Here is a 20,656-nt window from a genome sequence, read left to right as displayed (position 1 = left end):
TGCAGAAGGACGAAACCTGTTATCTTCTTTTCTTTTTATGACGTTGTTCTAGGACAGCCCCCGATTCTCAAATAAATTAAAAACACAGGACTTATCATATATTGCATCGGGAAGGAAACATTTCGCGCTTTAGTTTTTTCCACAATCCTACGTCTAAACGTAAATATTTTTTATGCCTATCCCGAGTACCATCACTGGTTGTTCATGCGTGTTATGGCGCTAATCATCTGACCCTTAATTTTTTTTCTATCGAAGATGAGTACAGGGCAGATCCATCCTCCTCCATTTATCACCTGCATCAAAAAAGCGTTGTCATTGAACACAGGTGCCACGAAGTTTATCCGCAATCAGGGATTTGCTACTTAATTTTGCTGTGTTCTTTGTTTATAAAGTGCAATTCATGCTTATTTCATCGTTATGTATACATTTTTGTTTATTTCACAACTGCACATCTGTGTGCGAGTGTTGTGATAAATAAATGAACTGCGAATAAATGAGTCCATTTAACAGCTACGTTTGGAAATGCTACTAGTGACTGCCACCGAAAATGGCCTCCCGCAGCTAGAGGTTCCATCATCGTGTTGAGCATATGTTAGTAACACCTCATTTCCGGCGCAGTGGGGATCATAAGCCCCAGGCAGTTTCTTTCCGGTAGTAGCGTTGGTGGTAGTATTAATGTTTAGACAGTAGGAATTGCTTCACACTGAGCACGCTGGCAATTGCTACCTCTCTGTCTTAACAAAATGCAAGTGCTAACACTACCCCAGAACAACAGCAACCCCCCCCCCCCCCACACACCCCACAACTACCAACACTACCCTATAGCCAGTGCCCACTAAGAACTAGGTTTGGTTCTATTGCGGCTCCGGCTGTGAGATACGCTGCTGTGGAGGGCTCCGGATATTTTAGACCACCTGGGCTTCTTCAGCGTGCACTTACACCATACAGTACACGGCCTCTAACATTTGGTGGTGGTCATAGTGGTTTAACTTAAAAAAAGAGTCAAGGAAAAGAATGTTGCCGGCCGCGGCAATTCCCATCTATCACAAGCACCAGAGCTGCAGCCGGAAGAGGTGAAAGGAAAAGGATAGCAAAGAGAAGTATAGAGTGGAGCGATAGCAAGAAAGTACACGGGAGAGCTTTGTGCACTATTTATGCAACAGAAAAAGTAATCAAGTTCGCGCGCTAATGTTCGGGCTCTGTCTTAAAGCAAGTGCGCGCGAGCGGCCACTGTGCACAGTCATTTACAGAACATGAAATACTCTAGCATTTCGCCTACATAGAAATGCGAACGCGTTGGCCAATGAGCCCTCTTGGCAGCCCATTGTGAATTAGGTAAGCTGCTATACTCAAGTATTGATATCAACAACGGTTCGTTGGCTGGGATTGAGCTGCAATGCTATAGCAACGCGTTGGGTAAGGGCGTCATAATGCATCCCTGAAAACTGCGAATATACTTGCCAGTGTGCCTTCAGTGCAGAGATTTTTTTTTATGTCTAATCAGGCCCTGAAGCTAAGCATCAGTCAAACAGGATTTGGTGATATGGGGCTCTAGACATGTGTCAGCTTGACAAAAAAAAATCCAAGTGGAGTAAATGTGCTGCTACTTATGGCGCCTAGAGTTTACGCCACTGCTGTCAGTGTCTGAGTGTCTGTGTTGCGAAATATTTCAAGTGTGTATTTCATTTGCATATTTCACTGACAGCTACGATCAAGCGCAGGTGTGTGTTGCGAGCTCTTTATTGTGAGTTTGCTGAAAATAACCGAATTTAAGATAATATGATAGCGATAAAGGCACCCAGCTGGCGATACTACCGTGAGGCGAATCAGCACTGCTCAATTATTTTTCACAGTAAAGAAAACCAAATGACAAAGTTGTATGCTTCGAGTCCAGATAGATCAGAAAATCTGCAGTTAAGTCATATTTCGCTTCTTTTCTTTCATAGGCGTTTCTCTAGAAAAATATCAGTTGTCTTTTATTCATAGTACTCTTATCTGTACCATTACTTCATTTGGGTGGCAAGTGATTTCAAGGCAGAGATTCCAGGCTCGTTGATCTCTTCAAAGTACGGCAGTTCAGCCTTGAGGCGGTCGTAGTACGACTTCAGCTTTGGATACTTCTGAGCTTCCAGGAGGGGCAGCTGCGATCACAAATAAAAGGCATAAGGCTAAGTGATGTCTCACAAGAAAAGTTGCTCAGTTTTGAGAGGTAAATACGCAAAATTTTCGCACCCCTAGTTCTTATTTGTAGATATAGTATGAAAGGGAACAGTACACTTGGACATAATATAGAATCCTGTTGCTATTTATCCAAAAAAATTAAGAAGCACTGTGGTTATTAAACCTCCAGATGGCCACGCATATTACACGTCTTAATAGGTTCCTTTCTATATTGGACTTGTTTGTACACTTGAGGCCAAACTATTGCAGAACACGCATCAGTGTTTCAAACTTACTGACTCGTTTCGTAGAGAAAATATTGTGGTTTCATGCACGACCGCATCAGCGGCTTGTGCTAACATACGTGTAATGTACTTCAAAATTTTCGCTAGTTAATGTATCAGAAGTGATTGATCGCTAGAGCGTGCTCAGTTATATTATGTCCGGAACTGTACATTAAACGTATACATAGACTGCACCGACATTTGCTTATACATGTGCTTCACGTAGTATTTAAGAAAAAAACGAGAGGTTCAGCCTGAGTGTGTCCGCCGGAGGTTTTGAAAAAGGTCCTTGCCAGTGACCTTAAGTTAACCCTGTCCTGCTCTACACGCGCCCATCTCATCCCCTTAAACTTTCTAATCTTATCCACCCATCTGACTCAGCAAGGATCTGCTTTGTGCGCCTTCTCTTGAGTCCACGGCGTTACCTAAGAGATCATCAGTTATCTTTCCATCACCATTCATGCCATGGCCATACTCATTCCTTGTTGATCTCACCAATAGTTCGATAGCCTGCGTTTGTATCCTCAACCACTCTGCTCTGGTTAGACCTGATACTGGGTTCAAGATACGTCGATGCGCTCTCAACCGGTAGGATGCACGCCCAGACAACATATTTGTTTTTCTTTGAAGGATGTTCTTGCTTACCACACATTTTCGGTTGGACTGTCAGTCAAGGAATCCTTCAGGTGCCTTGAAGCACCATTCGTTTACGCTGGAATTTGTCTTTATGAAGTTAATTGGATTTTGAGTAGTGCGAAAGATGTAGAAGGCCAGGCGCACCACTGAAAGCGTGTGCACTAGAATCGAACCAATCATGTCTTGATGAGCTCTTTTCACATTTGTTCTTTAAAGCAGCAACTCTCCAAGGGATTATTTCCGTAAGCCCCATGTGACCCCTATTTCTATCTGTGGATGCATTCCAGTCACGAAAATCCAACTCGCACTCCGAGCTACTTCGTTTGCAGCTGGCGCTGGTGTAGTATATCACAGCTTAAAACTGCCACATTAGCCTGTATTTCCCGAGGAGGTTATTTTAAAGAAGGGCAGCGTAGTTGGTGTTCTGTAGAATGTGGTCATTTAATCAATAGCGGAAATGAATCAAAGAAATTTGCTGGGGGCTCTCATTACGGTTGCGGTAAGGTGGGGAATAAGGTCCAGGAACCTTTTTTTGAAGAAGAGCTCATGAACGTGCTTTTGCCTCCTATCTTATGAGAAATGCTGCCAATGACAGTATCTCCACTGCATTTACTCTTTGAAGTAATCCTGACCATGAATTATGCTGCAACGGGGAGCAAGACGGATATATATGCCAGGGAGACTGTTGTATAACCTCTCCAATAGGCACAAGGCCCAACCTGCCAAGGAGCAGCGATTGCCCTCAGCAGCAGCTATTCACGCTTCCGCTAATTTTCGTGCTATGTAACAGCTCGCAGCTGAAATACTTGCTTATAAACCTAAAGCAACATTATGCTCTCTGTCCATCTGTTTGCTGTTACTATCATTTATTTAAGGAATAGATTGAAATAAATGTACGAATAGGCTTGTGAGTTAAGGACGATTAAGAACACCTGTCACACAGTCGGCTATACTGTATAAGGCATTGCTATGGCATTCAGGTGAAGTAAAGAAGGGCGCTGGAACTAAGTGGCAAGCATTCAAGGTGACCTACCCACACATGAGTTGGATGTTTTCGATTTATTCTTTCATCGCACTCGTCTGGACCTCCACCCAAACTTACTCTTGCCATATGTTCATGGCTTTCTTAGAACAACGATCTAGCAGCGCGATTACATTCGGGCTCGAACGCGCTACTACTTTTATGGAAACGATTCCAATTCGTATTGTAGGCAGCATCCGACTGCTTCAGTGCAGTGATTGCAAGAGACGATTTCTTGGCTGTCCTGTGGAATCTGCTGAATTATTCTTCATTTTTAGAGCAGTCAGGAATGATCAAGAGCATGACGAGATTTGAAGCGGATCACTTTAGTCTTTACGTGCTAGGAATAAACTACTCTAACCCGGTTTACTTGCGCAAGATGGCGGACAGAACTATATGAGGTTAACTAGCGGAAGGTTTCCTCTATCCTATATCGTCATGTTTATGATGGCTAGATGACCCTTAAGCCAGGGAAAAATTATTCATCTTGCTTGGGCGGAACGACCGCGGTAACCTCCAGATAGCGCTAGAGGATGGGTAGCTATGACAGACTGCGGTAGGTCATTCATGCGTGCGCTACCCATCATAGAAGAGAGCAGGAGCATCATGTACGCAAGAAAAGCATCAATGTTTAGCGCAAATGACTAGAACTCAAATTTTCTTTAGCGTGGAAGCTGGGAGGGGGCGCATTGCCAGATACCTCAAAACGCATCGCTAAGGAAGTAGCAGGACTAAGGAGGAGCCACGCACTCTACGATTTATTCTATTACTCTGCACACTGTAGCATCACACAACAAGCTGCATTATTGTCTACCACCTTGTCAGGGTATACTCACCTCCAGAACAAGTGTGAGGTGCGCCACGAGGCTGAGGTCAGCGAGGCTTAATTTGTCTCCCAGCACGTAGTTGCCATCTCCCAGAACTTGCTCGAAACCCTTGATCACGTGCTCTTCGAACGCTTCCACCTCTTCGGCAGTAGGCTTCTTCAGCTCATAGAAGCGTGGTATCTGCATTAAACAGTGGTCTCTTAAAACTAGTGCGCAATTATCGACGCTCCAGTACGTCGTCACAGACAATCTCTTAGCGCCATTTTAATGTTAAGCAAGAAGAACCAACAGTATTTTCCTCTCGGCAATTCATGTGGTTTGGCAATGATGGCACTTGACTACTGAGAAAAGAAGTTATTGTTTCACGGGCTCTAGGAGAATTGGACTGGCGTCATTTTCAAGGCATGCTTCTCCGCTGCGGGTGTTCAGCATGGCAATCATAAAAGGTGAAAGACAATATTTGTCACCTACTGTGAGTTTGACCTCCTTGAAAACAGAATATACGAAACATCACCACAGCGAAACTTTCGCCGGATAGTTCTTCCTAGAATGCGGACGCACAGAGCGAATCGTCGATTTCTTCTATACTTCATTACATACGCCAGCCGGTTTTCATTTATATAGCCAGCGCTTTGTATCATTCACATAACCATTTCTTCTTTATGTCCAGAGGCAATAAACACAACTTAAAAAAAGGCTGCCGCGTATAGAATTCATATCTATAGGATGAAGGCTTGCTGTGCTATGATAATAAAAATCGTCGTCAGTAGTGAATCTGTTAAAGCTGCCGCTCATGTTGGAATCATTTTGATATTAGAGATTCCCGTTGAGAGTGCGAGCACTAACCAGTGTTGGAAAGAATGCTTTTAGAAAACTATACCATCCTGCGTTATGGCTGATATTCTTTAGCTTGTAGAAGTTTCGTCGATCTGTACCTCATAATACATGATAGCGTGAATTATTTTTTAAGCCTATCCCTATCCAGTCGTCAGGCGACCGCTAACACAGCTGAGATATGTCGGTAACATGCATCATCATTTTCCCAGTCTTCGGCCTAAGTAACACGCGTTGCCATTCATCCGACGAGGGTTCAGGTAGAAGGGATCAGTTAATGAAGCACTCAAGAGTATCGAAAATCATAAAATAGCGAAGTAACGGCGACTATGAAGTTTCACTCAACTCTCAATACATCAGTTTTGCCACATTGAGAGAAAAACTTAACGACCAGCTTTCAGTGTCGTACAAAAGTAGGAGCGTTGAGCGCTTATAAGGGCGTTGTGGAGATGAATGCTTGGTCTCAGAAGCGAGACAATGCACGCTGAAGGCTTTTCTGTGCAAACGAATGTGCCTCTATGCTGATATAGCTCTGCAAGTATACATAGGTTGTGCTTTAGGCTACTGCATCATTTGGTGGCCAGAAGGAATTTATAAAGCGCTGCGCTGTGTTGGCGACAGCGACGTGTTGGCATCGCTATCATGACGTCCCACTAGCCAACTTACAAGAAGATGACCAAAGGCACCCACGAGACAGATCAATTACGTCCCGTGATATCGTGTCATTTGTCACCCTGAAGGAATGCCTGTACTCTAAACGGCTGTCGCAGTTGTAGCCCTAACTCAAGCTGAGCATTCGGATATTAGCTTCATCCGCACTTACAATCTTGTTTCCTTTGCAAAGCCAGCTATTTCTATTGAACAATCTTTAGAGGTTTGAATGGGCCAGCAAATAGGACTATGGCACATTTGGTTGGACTATACAGGATTAATGTCCCAAAGAGATCCAGGCTATAAGGGACGCCGCAGTGGTCTGCTCCAGATAATTTCGATACCCTGATGTTCTTTACGTGCTGCACAGTACAAGAAAGTCGCGGGTTCGATTCCTTTAAAGACGGTCGCATTTCGATCGAGGCGGAATGCTAGAGGCCCGTCTACTGTGCGATGTCGATGCACGTTAAGAACTCCTGGTGGTCGAAATTAGTATCAGCCCTTAACTACGGCCTCCCTCATAGCCTGATCGCTTTGGGACGGTAATCCTATAAAGCCAACCCAAATGTGCAATATTACAATTTGCTGATCCATTCAAACCTATACACACATCTTCAATAGGAAAATTATTGAAAGATAAGCTTAAGATCAGCTTGAAATAGACGCTGTGTTCTTCATTGCAACATCGCTACGCATGAACACTACCAGGTGGAGCCCAAAGCAACGGATGGTGGTAAAATTTACCACTACGGTAGACCGTAAATTTTAAACCAAAAATCGAAGTTCGCTAGTGATGGCCAGTAATAGGCTTCCTCTGAGTTGCACCGGATTATCGCCGTACGGGCTAATTGGTTGATGAATCCTTCGAGACTCTGCGGCGCGACAAGCTAAAGAGGGGGATCAACTACGAAGTATCGGCACTTTTTCTTTTTTGCTCTGGTGTGCGCTTTTGGCGCTGGTTGAGTTACGGGGTCTAAAAGGACCAATAGCAAGGCTGTACGATAAGTTACAAATGGCGGCTATGCCGGTTGCTTCGAGCGTGTTCCTGTGATTTAACGGAGAAAGGATTCTCACCATGAATTTGAAGTAGTGCGGCTGAATGGTGCTGGTGATTGTGGCCAGTGCCTGGTCGATGCGTGCGCGGCCCCGGTTGCAGTTTGGGTAGAGCTCAGAGTCCGGCGCGTGTTTCCTCAGCAGGTAGTAGCAGATGGCCGAACTGCGAAACGCGATCGCGGAGTGGTTATGAGAGGCACAAGGGACAGCGTAAGATAAGCAGTGGTATGAACGCGTCATATTGCAAGATTTTACCTCACTGTACCATAATGCACATTTTACCCTCTCCCGAGGGTAAGAGGAACCCCTCCTCCTCCAGTGTCATTACAGCGCCCTATTAAAAGGCTGCAGTGAGCAGCCGCCAAAGGCTCAATGGGATTGCCTTGAAGCTGTTGATCGAGAGGCAATCAGGGTCATCACTTGCCTTCCCCGCATCACCCCGATCGTGGCGCTCCAAGAACATGCGCAGCTGAATACGCTAGATGAGCTGGCGCAGCAACGACGCGATACTCGCAGGCTTAAGTCTAACCTTACACACACAACTTGTGCACGCAGGGCATATGCTTCATCGCACTTCATTCTACAGCCACCCCCGTCAGTTCCCTTGCGTTTTGTGCAGCTAAGCGACAACAAACCAACTGATCTACGTCAACCATCATCTATCCGCTCGGCATCGTCGTTTCGCGACCGAATTACACAATAAGATCCCAATCTGCCGCATGGCTCCATCGTTATATATGTTGACGCAAGCATCCAGACCTGCGAAACTACAACGGCAGTTTGCTGTCATTGCAAGCATGCGCTGAACAAAACGTCCAGGTTTCGCCTCTCGGAACCTACTTCCTCCTTCTGTGCGGAGGTGCTTGCAGTTCAAAAGACACTTTGCTCTGTGGTCGTCGTTCCCATGCTACCTACGGCATGCATTGTCATTCGCACCGACGCCCTTCACACCATACGCCTACTACGACGCGTCAGTCGCACCCCAGAAATCTGCCAAGACATCCATTGTCTATCGGCACGCATCCCGCTGCAAATCCGTATTGAGTGAGTCCCACGGGATCTGCAGATCTCTCAAAGCCAGGCAGAATTAGTGACCCGCCTCGCGACTCCAGGCTCATCATTGCCTCGACTCCTTCATTTCGACAACTTCTCCCTTCTTTCATCAAGAAAGCAACTCCTCCGGAGCCGTACCGTGCTCTCATCCCTCCGTGTCCGGTAATCCTCCCCCGCGGTCTTACCCGTGCAGAGGAGGTTGCGCTTAGGAGGATCTGGGTCGGGGTTGTCCTCACACCTGCCGTCTCTCGGAAGTGGCCTCAGTACCGAGATTTATTTCCTCGGCCTGGGTGTCCGATATGCAAACACGAGGACATTGAAGTTGACATTAACCGCTTACTGTGGGACCGCCCAGCTCTCAAGCCTACAAGGATCCTGCACCTGAAGGTAGCGGGACTTTCACTAAGCAACCCTGCTTTAAATATTGCCTGAACGCAGGGACGGTACCATCGATCTCTACTGGACTTCATCAAATCAGCTAGCCTTTTTCCATTCATCACTACTACATCCTTCATCACACCTTAGCCCATTCTTGATGCCCCAAGGCAATAAATCTCGTTTAAAACAAAAAACTGCACTGTACAAGCTCGCCTGTATTGAATGACTGCAACGGAATGATATTTTCTAGTGCGCTGAGTATTGTCCTGCATTAAAACCTTTTTTCAATGACCCGCAGGTGAACAGAGCAATTTTCTTTATTGCATGTTGCAATGTCACCTTTATTTATTCTGAAACAGGAAGCAATCATACTAAAATGACTTCATGCTGCTCCTCTAGTCCCGATTTCTTCCTAATAATTAATCGAGCTCCTTCCTTTCGTTAGTCAAACTTACCCGGTTGCAACAGACACTGTACAACCTGCATGTTGGCAAACGACAGTGTTCCGCGAAAAAAAAAGAAACAAGTTAGATTAACTCGAGGAGCAAAAAGAACCAGGAAAGACTTCAGACTTCATGAAAAAAATGATATACGCTTCTAGTACATTGGTTTTTTGTAAATTGGTTTTTGGGAAAGGAAATGGCGCATTATCTGTCTCACATATCGGCGGACACCTGAACCGCGCCGTAAGGGAAGGGATAAAGGAGGGAGTGAAAGAAGAAAGGAAGAAAGAGGTGCCGTTGTGGAGGGCTTCGGAATAATTTCGACCACCTGGGGATCTTTAACATGCACTGACATCGCAGTGCACACGGGCGCCTTATAGCGTTTTGCCTCCATTAAAACGCAGCCGCCGAGGTCGGGTTCGAACTCGTGAACTCCGGATCAGTAGCCGAGCGCACTAATCACTGAGCCACCGGGGCGGGTCTAGCTTTTTAAAAATTTTGAGCAGTCATGTAACCTGAACGTCTTTCGGCGTTAGCATGTTGCCACAAGGCTCGCTTTCAAGTGTGGTTTGCCTGCACTCATTGCTCTCCGCAGAAAACCATTATGCTGTGGTAAAATAATAAGTCCGTCTGGCATCGTGCTTGAATGTGTTTGTACTTGCCATATTAAATATTCCCTAGGTTGGCATGTCACTTAGCAACAAGAACCCGCTACTCCTAAGCGCTAAAGTTACAGTGACAACCAGCACCGCAACATCTCGTAACCAGCAAAGCATCCGAAGGCGACCTAGTGTCGAAGCCATAGGATTGCACTTGTGCGTGCTTCAGAGCATCGTTTCTCCTTTCAGCCGTCAACAAGAAACGACCGCAACGAAGACATGTTGAGACACTTCCTGTTCTACTCCAGGCTAATAATAATAATAATAATAATAATAATAATAATAATAATAATAATAATAATTGGTTTTTGGGGAAAGGAAATGGCGCAGTATCAAACTTCCTACTCAGGATGTCATACCTGCTCCTTATTGTGTAATGCAGTGCGTTTGTAGAAGACAGGCGTGAGCACATGCCGTACAACCTTCAGCATCACACCTCAATCTCTGGCGGTCACGACCGATCGAGGAGACGCACCGGATGAGCACAAAGTTATAGAACGTTTCGTTTATTGTTGTTTTTGTTCCATCGTCTTTAAACAAGATTAACCTTACGTAATTGAAGAAAGCCGCTTCTGGACGCTCGAATTAACTTGTTCCTCCTTTAGGTATTGAAGAGGGCGGAACAACCATGTGACAAAATGGAGTAACTATAGGCGCAACTCGCAAAATCGAACCTTGTCAACGTTTTGAAGCGGGCTGTTCGACATAAGTTCAAATATGTCGTTAATGTAATATCCTACAAAAATTTTAAAAAATAGGATGTTCACAAGAAAATGCGCTGCATTTTATTCCGGAAGTTATTAGGACATTAGTAACCCAATAGCGTATGCGCACAATTCATTGCTATCATTGTGGCGGTGAAAGCGGCCTACGTGATGCATGTGTTGAACATGATCCGCTACAGCTTGCCTCCAATTCCGCAGCCACTTTGTGTGTTTCAAGTTGGATTCGGTCGTATAGATAGCCTCGTAATGTTTGCCTTACCTTTCGTATATAATGAAGCCATCGTCAGAGAAGGACGGGATCTTGTGGAAGGGGTTTATCTGCGTTGAAAGGAAGAAGGAGGGAAGGCAAGAATTTTATGAGACATAAAACACTATTTCAGTCAACTGCAACTGTCAGGTATGGAAGGACTGTAAAGTCTTGCCAAATTACTCGTTATTCTATGAATGAACCGAGTCTCCAAGACAGGAAAGTAACCGATAGGCATGTTCCATCATAGTATTATGAAAAAGAATAATTAGAATACCCTTCGGTTCTCCTGCTCTTCTGCATGAAACTTCAAGCAATCTAGGGAGGGAAAATTAAAGCCGATAAACAATGCGCGGGTATGCGTGTCTGACTAAAAGGCGTGCATTCATGAGCAAAAGTTCTTAGTAAATTTGTTGTGGACGGAATTATGCCTGGTCACCGACAGGTCCGTGTTCCGTTGTTGCAACTTCCAGAGAAGAATGCAATTTCGTATATTTACCAAATCAAAATAAGCGACCTTATTTTACACACTCATGTTGGCGAATCTAGGAGAGTCAGTATGCTTTGGTAGGATTGCATCATCGACTGATTAACGAGTTCTTGCCGCTCTTGGTGGCGTAGCCTGAAGCTTCAAATTCTTTCAGCACATGGTGAACGTAAGTAAAAGGAGGAGACGAGCATTGCTCACACTAAAAAGACTCGCACGAGCGCCGGCTACCAATCTTTGGACGGAAGATCACCAAATCAAGCACGTATACATGCTGGACAGCGGCAGAAATGAGCAGACAAGCGGGCACAGAATTGACGCGCCAACTTAACATTTATTCTAACAAAGCGACTTTTTGCCTCGACATCTGATGCCGACGCTTCACCTTTACAACATTTTACTGTCTGCTCCTGTTACCTGCGTTGGTACCCGTTATCTGCCATTGAACAGCCGTAGTGAGCGTGGTGTGTGCCTGACATTACTCCTGCTTGTTTCCTCATTTTGCTCAGCAGCAGTTCCAGGCTTGGTCAACGAGACCAGAAGTGGCGTTTGACTACGACGGCACTGTCAAGGTTTACACATTATTGGAACATTTAAAGAACGTGGTCGCTATACCTTGACGGGCTGTCCGCACAGACCATCTTCTGACACCGGTACGAAAGCCTTTAGAAGCGTAGCAGACTGGGCGAGTTGGTGTTGGGCGAGTTGGAAAGCCTTGCTTGACTCAACGGCCATCGCCACGGTCTACGTTACCGTGACTGGCTTAGAATCAGTACTGACCCATAGAGATGTTGCAGCTAGGACTCAGTGTACAAAAAGTATGATGATGATATGATGCTAATGAAATTTTATGGCTCACGAACACCTGCGGCGAAAGAGCGCCATTGCACAAGGTGTTTTCGTTTGCACAAGGTGGGGTCAAAAACCCATTTACCAAGCATTTCATCCTGAATAAGCAGAAAACCAGGCCAGCGGCAGCTTCTACCTATTGTATCACCTTTGGCTACCCAGCGGCCCTGAGGATCGGACCCCGTGCCGCCCGCATGCGAGGCGGTTGCTCAAGTCACAAGGCCACAGCTGCGGTGCGCGCAGCAGAAAGTAAACAGGACGAGTGCCTTAGACCGCACTTGTTCTCTCATATGTTGCGCTGACGAGTGCATGGCATCATCCTGGCTGAACCATGACCCAAGCAGTCCCAAAGGAAAGCTGTTAGCGGCGAATTCCTTCAGATACTGGCGACATCATCGCCATCGTAACAGTGTCCAAACAGAGGAGTGTGAGAAGGAGATTGGAAAGAAGGGAAGCGGCACGCCAACGGGATAGAAATAAAGCAGCAAGCCTGATCACAGCCGGACTGGACGAGTGCGCACGCCGCCGTCTCGCCTAGACCGGTAGTGGCGTGATGCGCGGCGAAAGGAAGGAAAAAGAAGAGCGCTCAAGCGCACTGGCCACGGTCAGTAGCAGGGCTAGGCCATCCCGCCCAATGACGAGACCGAATGACGCCGTGCCTTGAGCAGCGTAGATGCCCGTTCTCAAGAACGAGCTCCCCAGCGAGAGGCGCGAGTGCCGAAATGCGCCGCGGATCAAGCGCACAAAAGCAGCTCCTTTGCACAGTACCTCTTTAAGCGAATGTCCTCTGTTGAGAACAATCTTCAAGCCACTGGGTTCTTGATTACTAGAGCTTTGGAAGCCGGTCTTGACTATGCTGCGAGCTGTGTTTACTTGGCGAACGCGCCTAGGTTGCTCGACGCCGTTACACTTCATGGCTGCAGTGACCAGCCACGCCTTACTCCATACACGTTCCGGTGATTTCAGACGAAAAGTGGTTCTCGCAACCTACCTGGGCCAGTATGATACGATCTTTTTATTTTTTGTCCGCTCTGTCAACTATACTGTCGTGCATATCACTGGAATGCAATCGTTAAATAATCCCCGAGCTTAACTTTTAGGGCCGGAAAATGCCTTCGTGGCAATACGCATGTTAGCCACGGAACTTCAAATGCTTTCACTTTAGCGACGTGTCCAATTTCGCAATGCTGCTGAATTGGATGCACTCAGCGGCAGCCATTATGTACTTAAGCATGGAATAAGCTCGCCCATTGTGTGTGATAACGATATACGCCTCGCTAATCATGAAAAACAGTATCATCATATCATGTAGGTATGCTGAGGATGTAGCTGACAAAACTCTCCATGATGCATACCCGGGAACAAAGGTCGATTGCTTCGTCACTATCAGGATGTTGATTAAAGCTAAACTTGCGGAAGTGATAGTGGGACTCACGTGCTCCAATGTTTTACAGTAGAAGCAGACATTCGTTGGCAGGCGTGACACCTACAGACCTAGGTCGCTTCTTCCGCGTCCTAGGGACTTTTGTACCCTATAGTACGTTGTCGTTGTTCTGAAATCTGCAAGTTTTCTTCCGCTTACAATTCAAAACAACTAAGCAATCGCGAAAACTATCTGCTTCCGCCTGTACCGGCAGCTTTGATTATGATAACCTTCGTCCCTGCTGCCTGGCCTGTCTCTTCACAGCTGACTTGTGCCGTATCGGCCGAGTCACAAGTGGCAAAGAGAGCTATTTTTTTAATACCATTGTTAGCAGTGATTTCCATCCACTCAATGGTACCATCACGTTTGATTTTAAAAGGGAAGGGCGGCCAATGGCTCTATAGGCGCAGATTTGTGATACCTCTCGGTGGGGACAGAAAGTGCGTTTACGATTACCGTTGGTTTAAGTGTGACTCCTCTCAACGTTTTGATTTATTTTGGGTTACTACTCAGTCTCCAAGACTAACTGTTGAATGTCGATCGAGCGCTCTCAGGAGCAGTAGCTGATATATTTTTTCTGCTTTACTACGCCAGCTTCAATCTTCCTGTTCCCATTTTGAGATAAGTTCCTTCGAACTTCACAAGAAAAAAAATATACAACTGCTCGTATTTATAACTAAAACGACGCTCAGAATGAGGCCGGTATAGATGTCCCGTCGAGCGTTGGATGAATGGATACGGCTTAACCCTTTAAACCGGGCGGTGGCTCAAGCCACCTAGCCATGACTTAAGAAATTTTACTCTTGTCTTGATTTTAGCCACCAATCAGATAACCTTCGACTTGGTTGCGTTCATGGCAATGGTGAGCGCCAGTGATTTTTAGCATGACAGCCGGAGATTGTATTTCAGAAGAGAGCGCACAATCCGAATATTTCATCTACATAGCCTGCAAAAGGCTTTAAACGCCAGATTAAAAGCAGAAATATTCATGCTAAAAACTCCCTATTATTATGTTCCAAATGAAGGTAACATTTTTTCTGTCAAATAATAAATTTATTTCTGCACTGTAACTTCTTTCTTAAGTTTTTTTTACTGCTTGAATAGTGAGGTAAAGTTTTGGGCATCGAAGTGTTAAGCAGCAAAACACTAGTTCGACCATTTTTTTTTGTTTAAAACGGATTTACTCACATATTTTATCCAGACGGGCTGCCTCACTGGCCGATCTTGTCGGTGTTCTGCTTTCAATGTGCCACCTATGTAAAGCTTGGACAAGTAGATGAAAATATCTAGCGATAAAGGCAAGCATTAGAAATGTCCTCGACCTAGCTTAGAAACAAAGAGTGATTTGCATATGCATTGTCTGCACCTGCGTGCGTCTACGGTGAAAGTCTGAGTAGGAGACGATAAGCGAGTTAGAAAAGCACTCATATTTCCGCTGTACTTCTCGCCTCAAACATAGAAGCCTTTATGACGTCGGTGCAACCCATGCGTCTACTACCATTGACGCGTAATCAAGGGATCGTCTAGCTGAGGCTTCATGCCGCAAAATATTCTCAGTTTGCTGCTGGGTACTTTATCAGACGATTATTTGCACCCTTTATCTCGAGCCCTGTACACTGCCTCTATCTTTATTGTTTTTCCTACCCTTCAGTGAAGGAACGATCTGCTGGAGAGCCCATTTTATTAACGCACCACGCATGCGAAAGACGCCCCAGCAATGACTGTTTTCCGGAGTCTGCCGTTGAAAAATCTTTAAATTAAAATAGACGGCTTAATTGGTACCATCTTCGATCATATTTAGGGACAAAGTTAAGAAATTATTCACAAATCAAGAGATATGCACCAAGCTTTGAATTGTAAACTGTGTAAATTGTAGGATTTAACGTCACGAAGCGACAGGTGGGCTATGAGGACCGCTGTCTTGGTGTGCCCCGGATTAGGTTACACCATCCGGGGTTCTTCAACATGCGCTGCCGCCGCACAACACAGGGGCGTTCTTTTTTTCGAAATATCACCGCCGGCGGGGGCGGAGTCAAGCCCGCGACCTTGCCGTCAGCAGCCGAACGCCAAATACACTAAATCACAGCGGCGAGGCGGGCTTTAAATTCGGGGCCTCATCTACCCACTTTCAAGAATTTCTCAGCCGGTAGTTGAAGAACGATACGTACAGAGAATCAACCCCATGATTTTGTGAGCTCTTAAAGGGACTATGCAATAAATTAGTTGAGATTACGTAAAACAGACGAGAGATAGGCATTTCATCACTCGTCACCCCAACACAAGAATATTTAAGCTAGCATCAATAACAACGAAGATACAGAGGATTAAAAATTCCGCTCCACCTTCCCCCCTCAACTGGTACATGCGGGGCACCAGACAAAAATAAAGGAAACAGCTCAGGGACTGGGCCCCGCCCATGAATACGTCATCCGCTGACGTTCCCTTTGCAACTTCCGGTTGTCGCACCCAGCGCCCCAGCAGCAGCGTCGGCGGCGTGATTGCGGCGCGCATCGGGTTTCTTTGCTTGTCGTCTGTTGTAGTTCGCAGTAATGGACCCGGACCTCGCTCACGCACGTCTCTAGGAATAACATGCCTGAGTTCAACACCTCGCCAGTCACAGGGTTTGCAGCCGACGACACAGCAAGGCGTATTCATTTCGTGGCGGACGAAAAAGACACTGCGAGTGGCTCCAGAACTCCCGGCATAAGGAGGCGTCAGAGGAAAATTGAAACCATATGCGCCATGGCAATGCCATGGCTCGTGCTTGTCCGAGAGGGTCGCGCGGCGGCACGAGCCGACGATTTTCACGGCTACCGGAAGTGTGCCCGTGACGTCTCGTGGCTGCCGTGGCTCCAGCGAATGACAGCGTGGGGTGGCCTGCTGACGTCATGGGTACACTGACGTCTTTTTTCACTAGTTTAGTTCGAAAATCAGTCACTACGAGCACCCCAATCAGCCCGCGAATTTTAAAAAACACGGTTTTTAAAAATTCATAATAAATTGCCGGCTCAGTTACGAAGACTCATATTAGTGTGAATGATCCTTAGCACCTTTTCTTAGCATTTAAAACATTTACAAGCGACTTTTAATGCATTGCATAGTCCCTTTAATTAACTCGGGATTGTCTTCTACCATCGAGAAAAAATTTGAGATTTGTGTGCGCATATTCAACACCCCCTACTTCACAAAAATAACATGAATGGCTTAAAAACTCCAGCAATTCACGCACATAGCACACTTCTACGGTTAAGAAATTTAAGCTTTATTTGTAACAAAGAACATACACACTTATGCCCAATTGATTATTTTCAGTCCCTCACAGACTCAGTCGCTTTGGTACGTTAGACCCCCATAAAGCAACTATTTTGGAAGATATTTACATTTCAGTTCTGTGCACCCAGTCGCTCACAAACGGTCTGTGGTTGTCTCCCTGATCAACCGTGCCACACAGGTCTGCAGTCAAGATGCAAATCTAAAGAGCGAAATGAAAAGAATAGAGTCTGATCTTCGAAGAAACGGCTACCCTCTTTCCTTCATCAGGAACACCGAAAGAAGAATGCCAGCGAATCAGCCTGCCTCCGAAGAACGCGAGAGCACAGAAAAACCAAAAGAAAAACGAGCTGCTGTCCCATACGTAGCGGGAATTAGCGAAGCGCTTGCACGTATTCTCCGCAAGCATGGCGTCAACATCGCGCACGTCCCCTCTGGCAAGATGCTAACAGAACTGGTGAACGTGAAGGACAAGCTCCCTCGTGAAAGATTTCCAGGTGTTGTGTATGAGATGGACTGCGCCCATTGCTCATCAATATATATCGGTGAAACAAAGGACTTCAGGAGACGCCTGAGAGAGCAGCAGAACGACGTCCGAAACCAGAAAGCAGCATCTAACGCCATCGCCGAGCATGTGCAAGAATCCGGCCACGAGATTAACTGCGATGAAGTAAAGATATTGACAACAGAAAAGAACACATCAGCACGGCAGAATCTTGAGTCCCTTATCATACAGACACCGCCTAACACATTAAACAGGAACGACGGAACTCTTCATCATATCTATGCTAAATCATTAAAAACGCTACTAGGTGCTACAAAAGAACGGATCCGTGCGCCGATTGCTTCATAGTGAACAAGGGATCCGTAGTCCTCCCGAACCGCCTTTCATCTTTTGACTTTGGCCAGTGACCAGCAATCTGCATCACCATGATTCCTGACCAGACGCGAATTCCTGGCCCGCGAATTAAAAACAAACACGTGTTTTAAAAAAATATAATAAATTGCCGGCTCAGTGTCGAAGACTTATACTCTGTGTGAATGCTCATTAGCATCATTTCTAAACATTGAAAACATTTACAAGCGACTTTGAATTCTTTGCATAGTCCCTTTAACAGAGCTACCAGAGTGATGCCATTACCTTTTAGCGGGCAGTAAAAAAAATCGAATCGATGTAATGCCAGTTCAGGGCAGACATAGTTAAGAATAAAAGCGAACACCAGTTAAACGGGTCGTCCTCTATGTCACTGAAGCTCCTCTAACGACATGCATATTAAACAGCCGTTGCACTGATGACATTGCAGGCGGTCGGTCGCCATCGAAAAACGAGTCTCAGCATTCGAATGTGCTCTTTGCATCGCTGTTTCAGTACTTGTGTCTAGACAGTTCAGTTCATCTTAATACAAGCACATGTAAACGACCACGTGTTTCAAAAGCAATATGGCAGCGCTCAGAAATCCGGTTACCCTGAACCAATATTACTGGCAAGCTTTCCGCACTATGAAGGACCGGTGGCTTCCTCCCTAATGAAGCTGGCTTGCAGCCCGATATTTTTATACGAGGAATAATGATCAGCATTCCTGAATTTCGGCAATCTTTCAAAATAGCAGCAAATGTTCCGATCAATCTTCATAGGTGCGCTCGACGCAATCCCTTGAACTTATAATCTAAAAATATGAAGGTGCATTTTACCTCGTGTATATTGAGACTTGATCACTATGAACGCCCGTTTCAATAAGCTCTCTTCTTTCTCAGCCAGAAAAAAGAAACATGTGGACCAGCTCTGATAAATGCACCTTAATCTTGAACCATATGACCTTTTTTATGTGCAAATTTTCAAGTGAAACAGCGCAAATGTGGATTATGCTTAAAGGGGGTAAACGTCCCAAAGTGACTCAGGTATGCGGGACGCCGTAGTGAAGGGCTCAGGAAATTTCGACCGCCTGGGGTTCTCTAACGTGCACTGATATCGCACAGTACACGGGCCTCTAGAATTTCGCCTCCATCGAAATTCGGCCGCAGCTGCCGGGATTGAACCCGCGTCTTTCGGGTCAACAGCCGAGCGCCATAACCACTGAGCCAGCGCGTCGGCTAGCGCAGGTGTGAACTGAATATTATCGTCGGAAGCGCATTTGCGGCGACCTAGGAAGATCGAAGTGATCACCAGTTTGCATTCTTTATACATGAATCAAGGTGGCAGGGGAGCATAGCGACTACTGCTGCCAACCTGTCAACGTATGTAGTTACGCAAACACCAGAGCGGCTGTGGTAGCACTAGTGACCAGGGACCAGCATCCTAACACTTCGCGCACTGGCATCTTCTTTTTTACCTCTTGAGCAGACATTCGTGCCCTTCATTTATCTCACAGGTATTATTGCCGCGTTGACAGTGATGCCAGTTCGTTTTCGCATTTGCGGACTACTGCGGATTCAAATGCAGCGCCGAACGATTTACCGGCGATGGTGAACAGCTAGACAAGCCCAAGAAGTTGAAACCCGCATCTTAAGACACAGATATCTGCGAAAAAAATCAATTAGGCCACGCCCATATGTCCTGCGATGGACTATACCTTCAGGTACTCCGGCGTCAGGTGCTCTTTCTTGAACGTATCCACGTTCTTCAGCTCCAGGTCGACTCCAATGTGCTTGGCCAGCATACGAACCGTGGCGCACGGTGGGCTGCCGTAGAGGTTGTACAGAGTGTACGGCATTTTGCGATCGCGGCGTTCGCCGGGCACTAGGCTGTTCAGAGCAAACGGGTTTCGGTCGCTCTGTGCGGTAGCGGCGCCTGTTCTGCCTGCCTCGGCTCGCGCACGGCGGGCAGAGACGTCCTGCCTTGGGGGCGTTGGCGCTGTCTCAACCACTCTCTCCACCACTTCCTCTCGCCTTCTTCGCAGCTTCCCGCCGAACCGGCGCGGCGGGCAAGGTCATTTACGAGGCCTGTCATTTGGCGCCCCGTCTCACGCTGAGAGCCGGCGGACGTGAGCAATGGCCGCACGCTTGGGGCAAGAAGATGCCGGACACTGCCCACCTGATTGAGTGCAGCACTGGGAAAGACACGTCCGGTAAAGGTTGCCGGTGCCCCTGCGCACGAGTTATGCCACGAACACCAGAAAGGTGCATGAGGTAGTGGAAAGGATTGGCCATCAATCGCTCGCCATCCGATGCAACAAAGTTACATTTACTTCAAAGACAGACGTCTTCTCCACTCCCCCCGTCCATTTAAGGTTGCGCAACCGAGGACTCATCTGGATGATCACCCAGACGCAGTATTAGAAGAGCGCCTTTTATGTGCCTTCCAAGATAAGACCTCAGCTGAGCTGGCGAAGGTCGGAGTTATCGTCTGCCGTGCGGGTGCCGTTTACACCAGACAAAAACAGCTATTCAGCTACACAGTGAATGCACCGCAAAGCCACTAGAGGCAATGAATTCACTAGTGGCTTTAGCGCAGTAAGCGTGCAGATGCTTGTCTAACTATTTTCCAGGTCTGAATTGGGAAGGCCGGTTCTTGAAGAATAAGGGCCTAGTTATAGTTACGAAATTGGGCTGTCAGATAAGGTGCAGAGCAACGAAACAATATACCGTCATAGGAGAAGTAACCGTGAGGGCAAGACGGTCGCTGCGTGTCTTCAGTGTTGCTTCTGTGTTCCATGTCG

General features: G+C 46.4%; 1 protein-coding gene across 1 annotated transcript; it reads right to left on the bottom strand.

The window, feature by feature from the left end:
* Nucleotides 1–1,963: 1,963 nt before the first annotated feature.
* On the bottom strand, nucleotides 1,964–19,839 carry LOC144121861 (glutathione S-transferase 1-like). Its single transcript, XM_077655278.1, has 5 exons — nucleotides 19,571–19,839; nucleotides 10,984–11,042; nucleotides 7,488–7,629; nucleotides 4,938–5,108; nucleotides 1,964–2,141 (listed from the first exon to the last, which is right to left on the bottom strand). The coding sequence occupies exons 1-5, from the start codon at nucleotides 19,709–19,711 to the stop codon at nucleotides 2,004–2,006; spliced, it is 651 nt and encodes a 216-aa protein (XP_077511404.1). The 5' UTR covers nucleotides 19,712–19,839; the 3' UTR covers nucleotides 1,964–2,003.
* Between the last annotated feature and the right edge of the window lie 817 nt (nucleotides 19,840–20,656).

This window comes from Amblyomma americanum, chromosome 2, assembly GCF_052857255.1.
Source record: "Amblyomma americanum isolate KBUSLIRL-KWMA chromosome 2, ASM5285725v1, whole genome shotgun sequence".
NCBI classification, from domain to species: Eukaryota; Metazoa; Arthropoda; class Arachnida; order Ixodida; family Ixodidae; genus Amblyomma; species Amblyomma americanum.
Note: the sequence above shows the minus strand (reverse complement) of the source record. Positions and strands in the feature narration are given on the sequence as shown.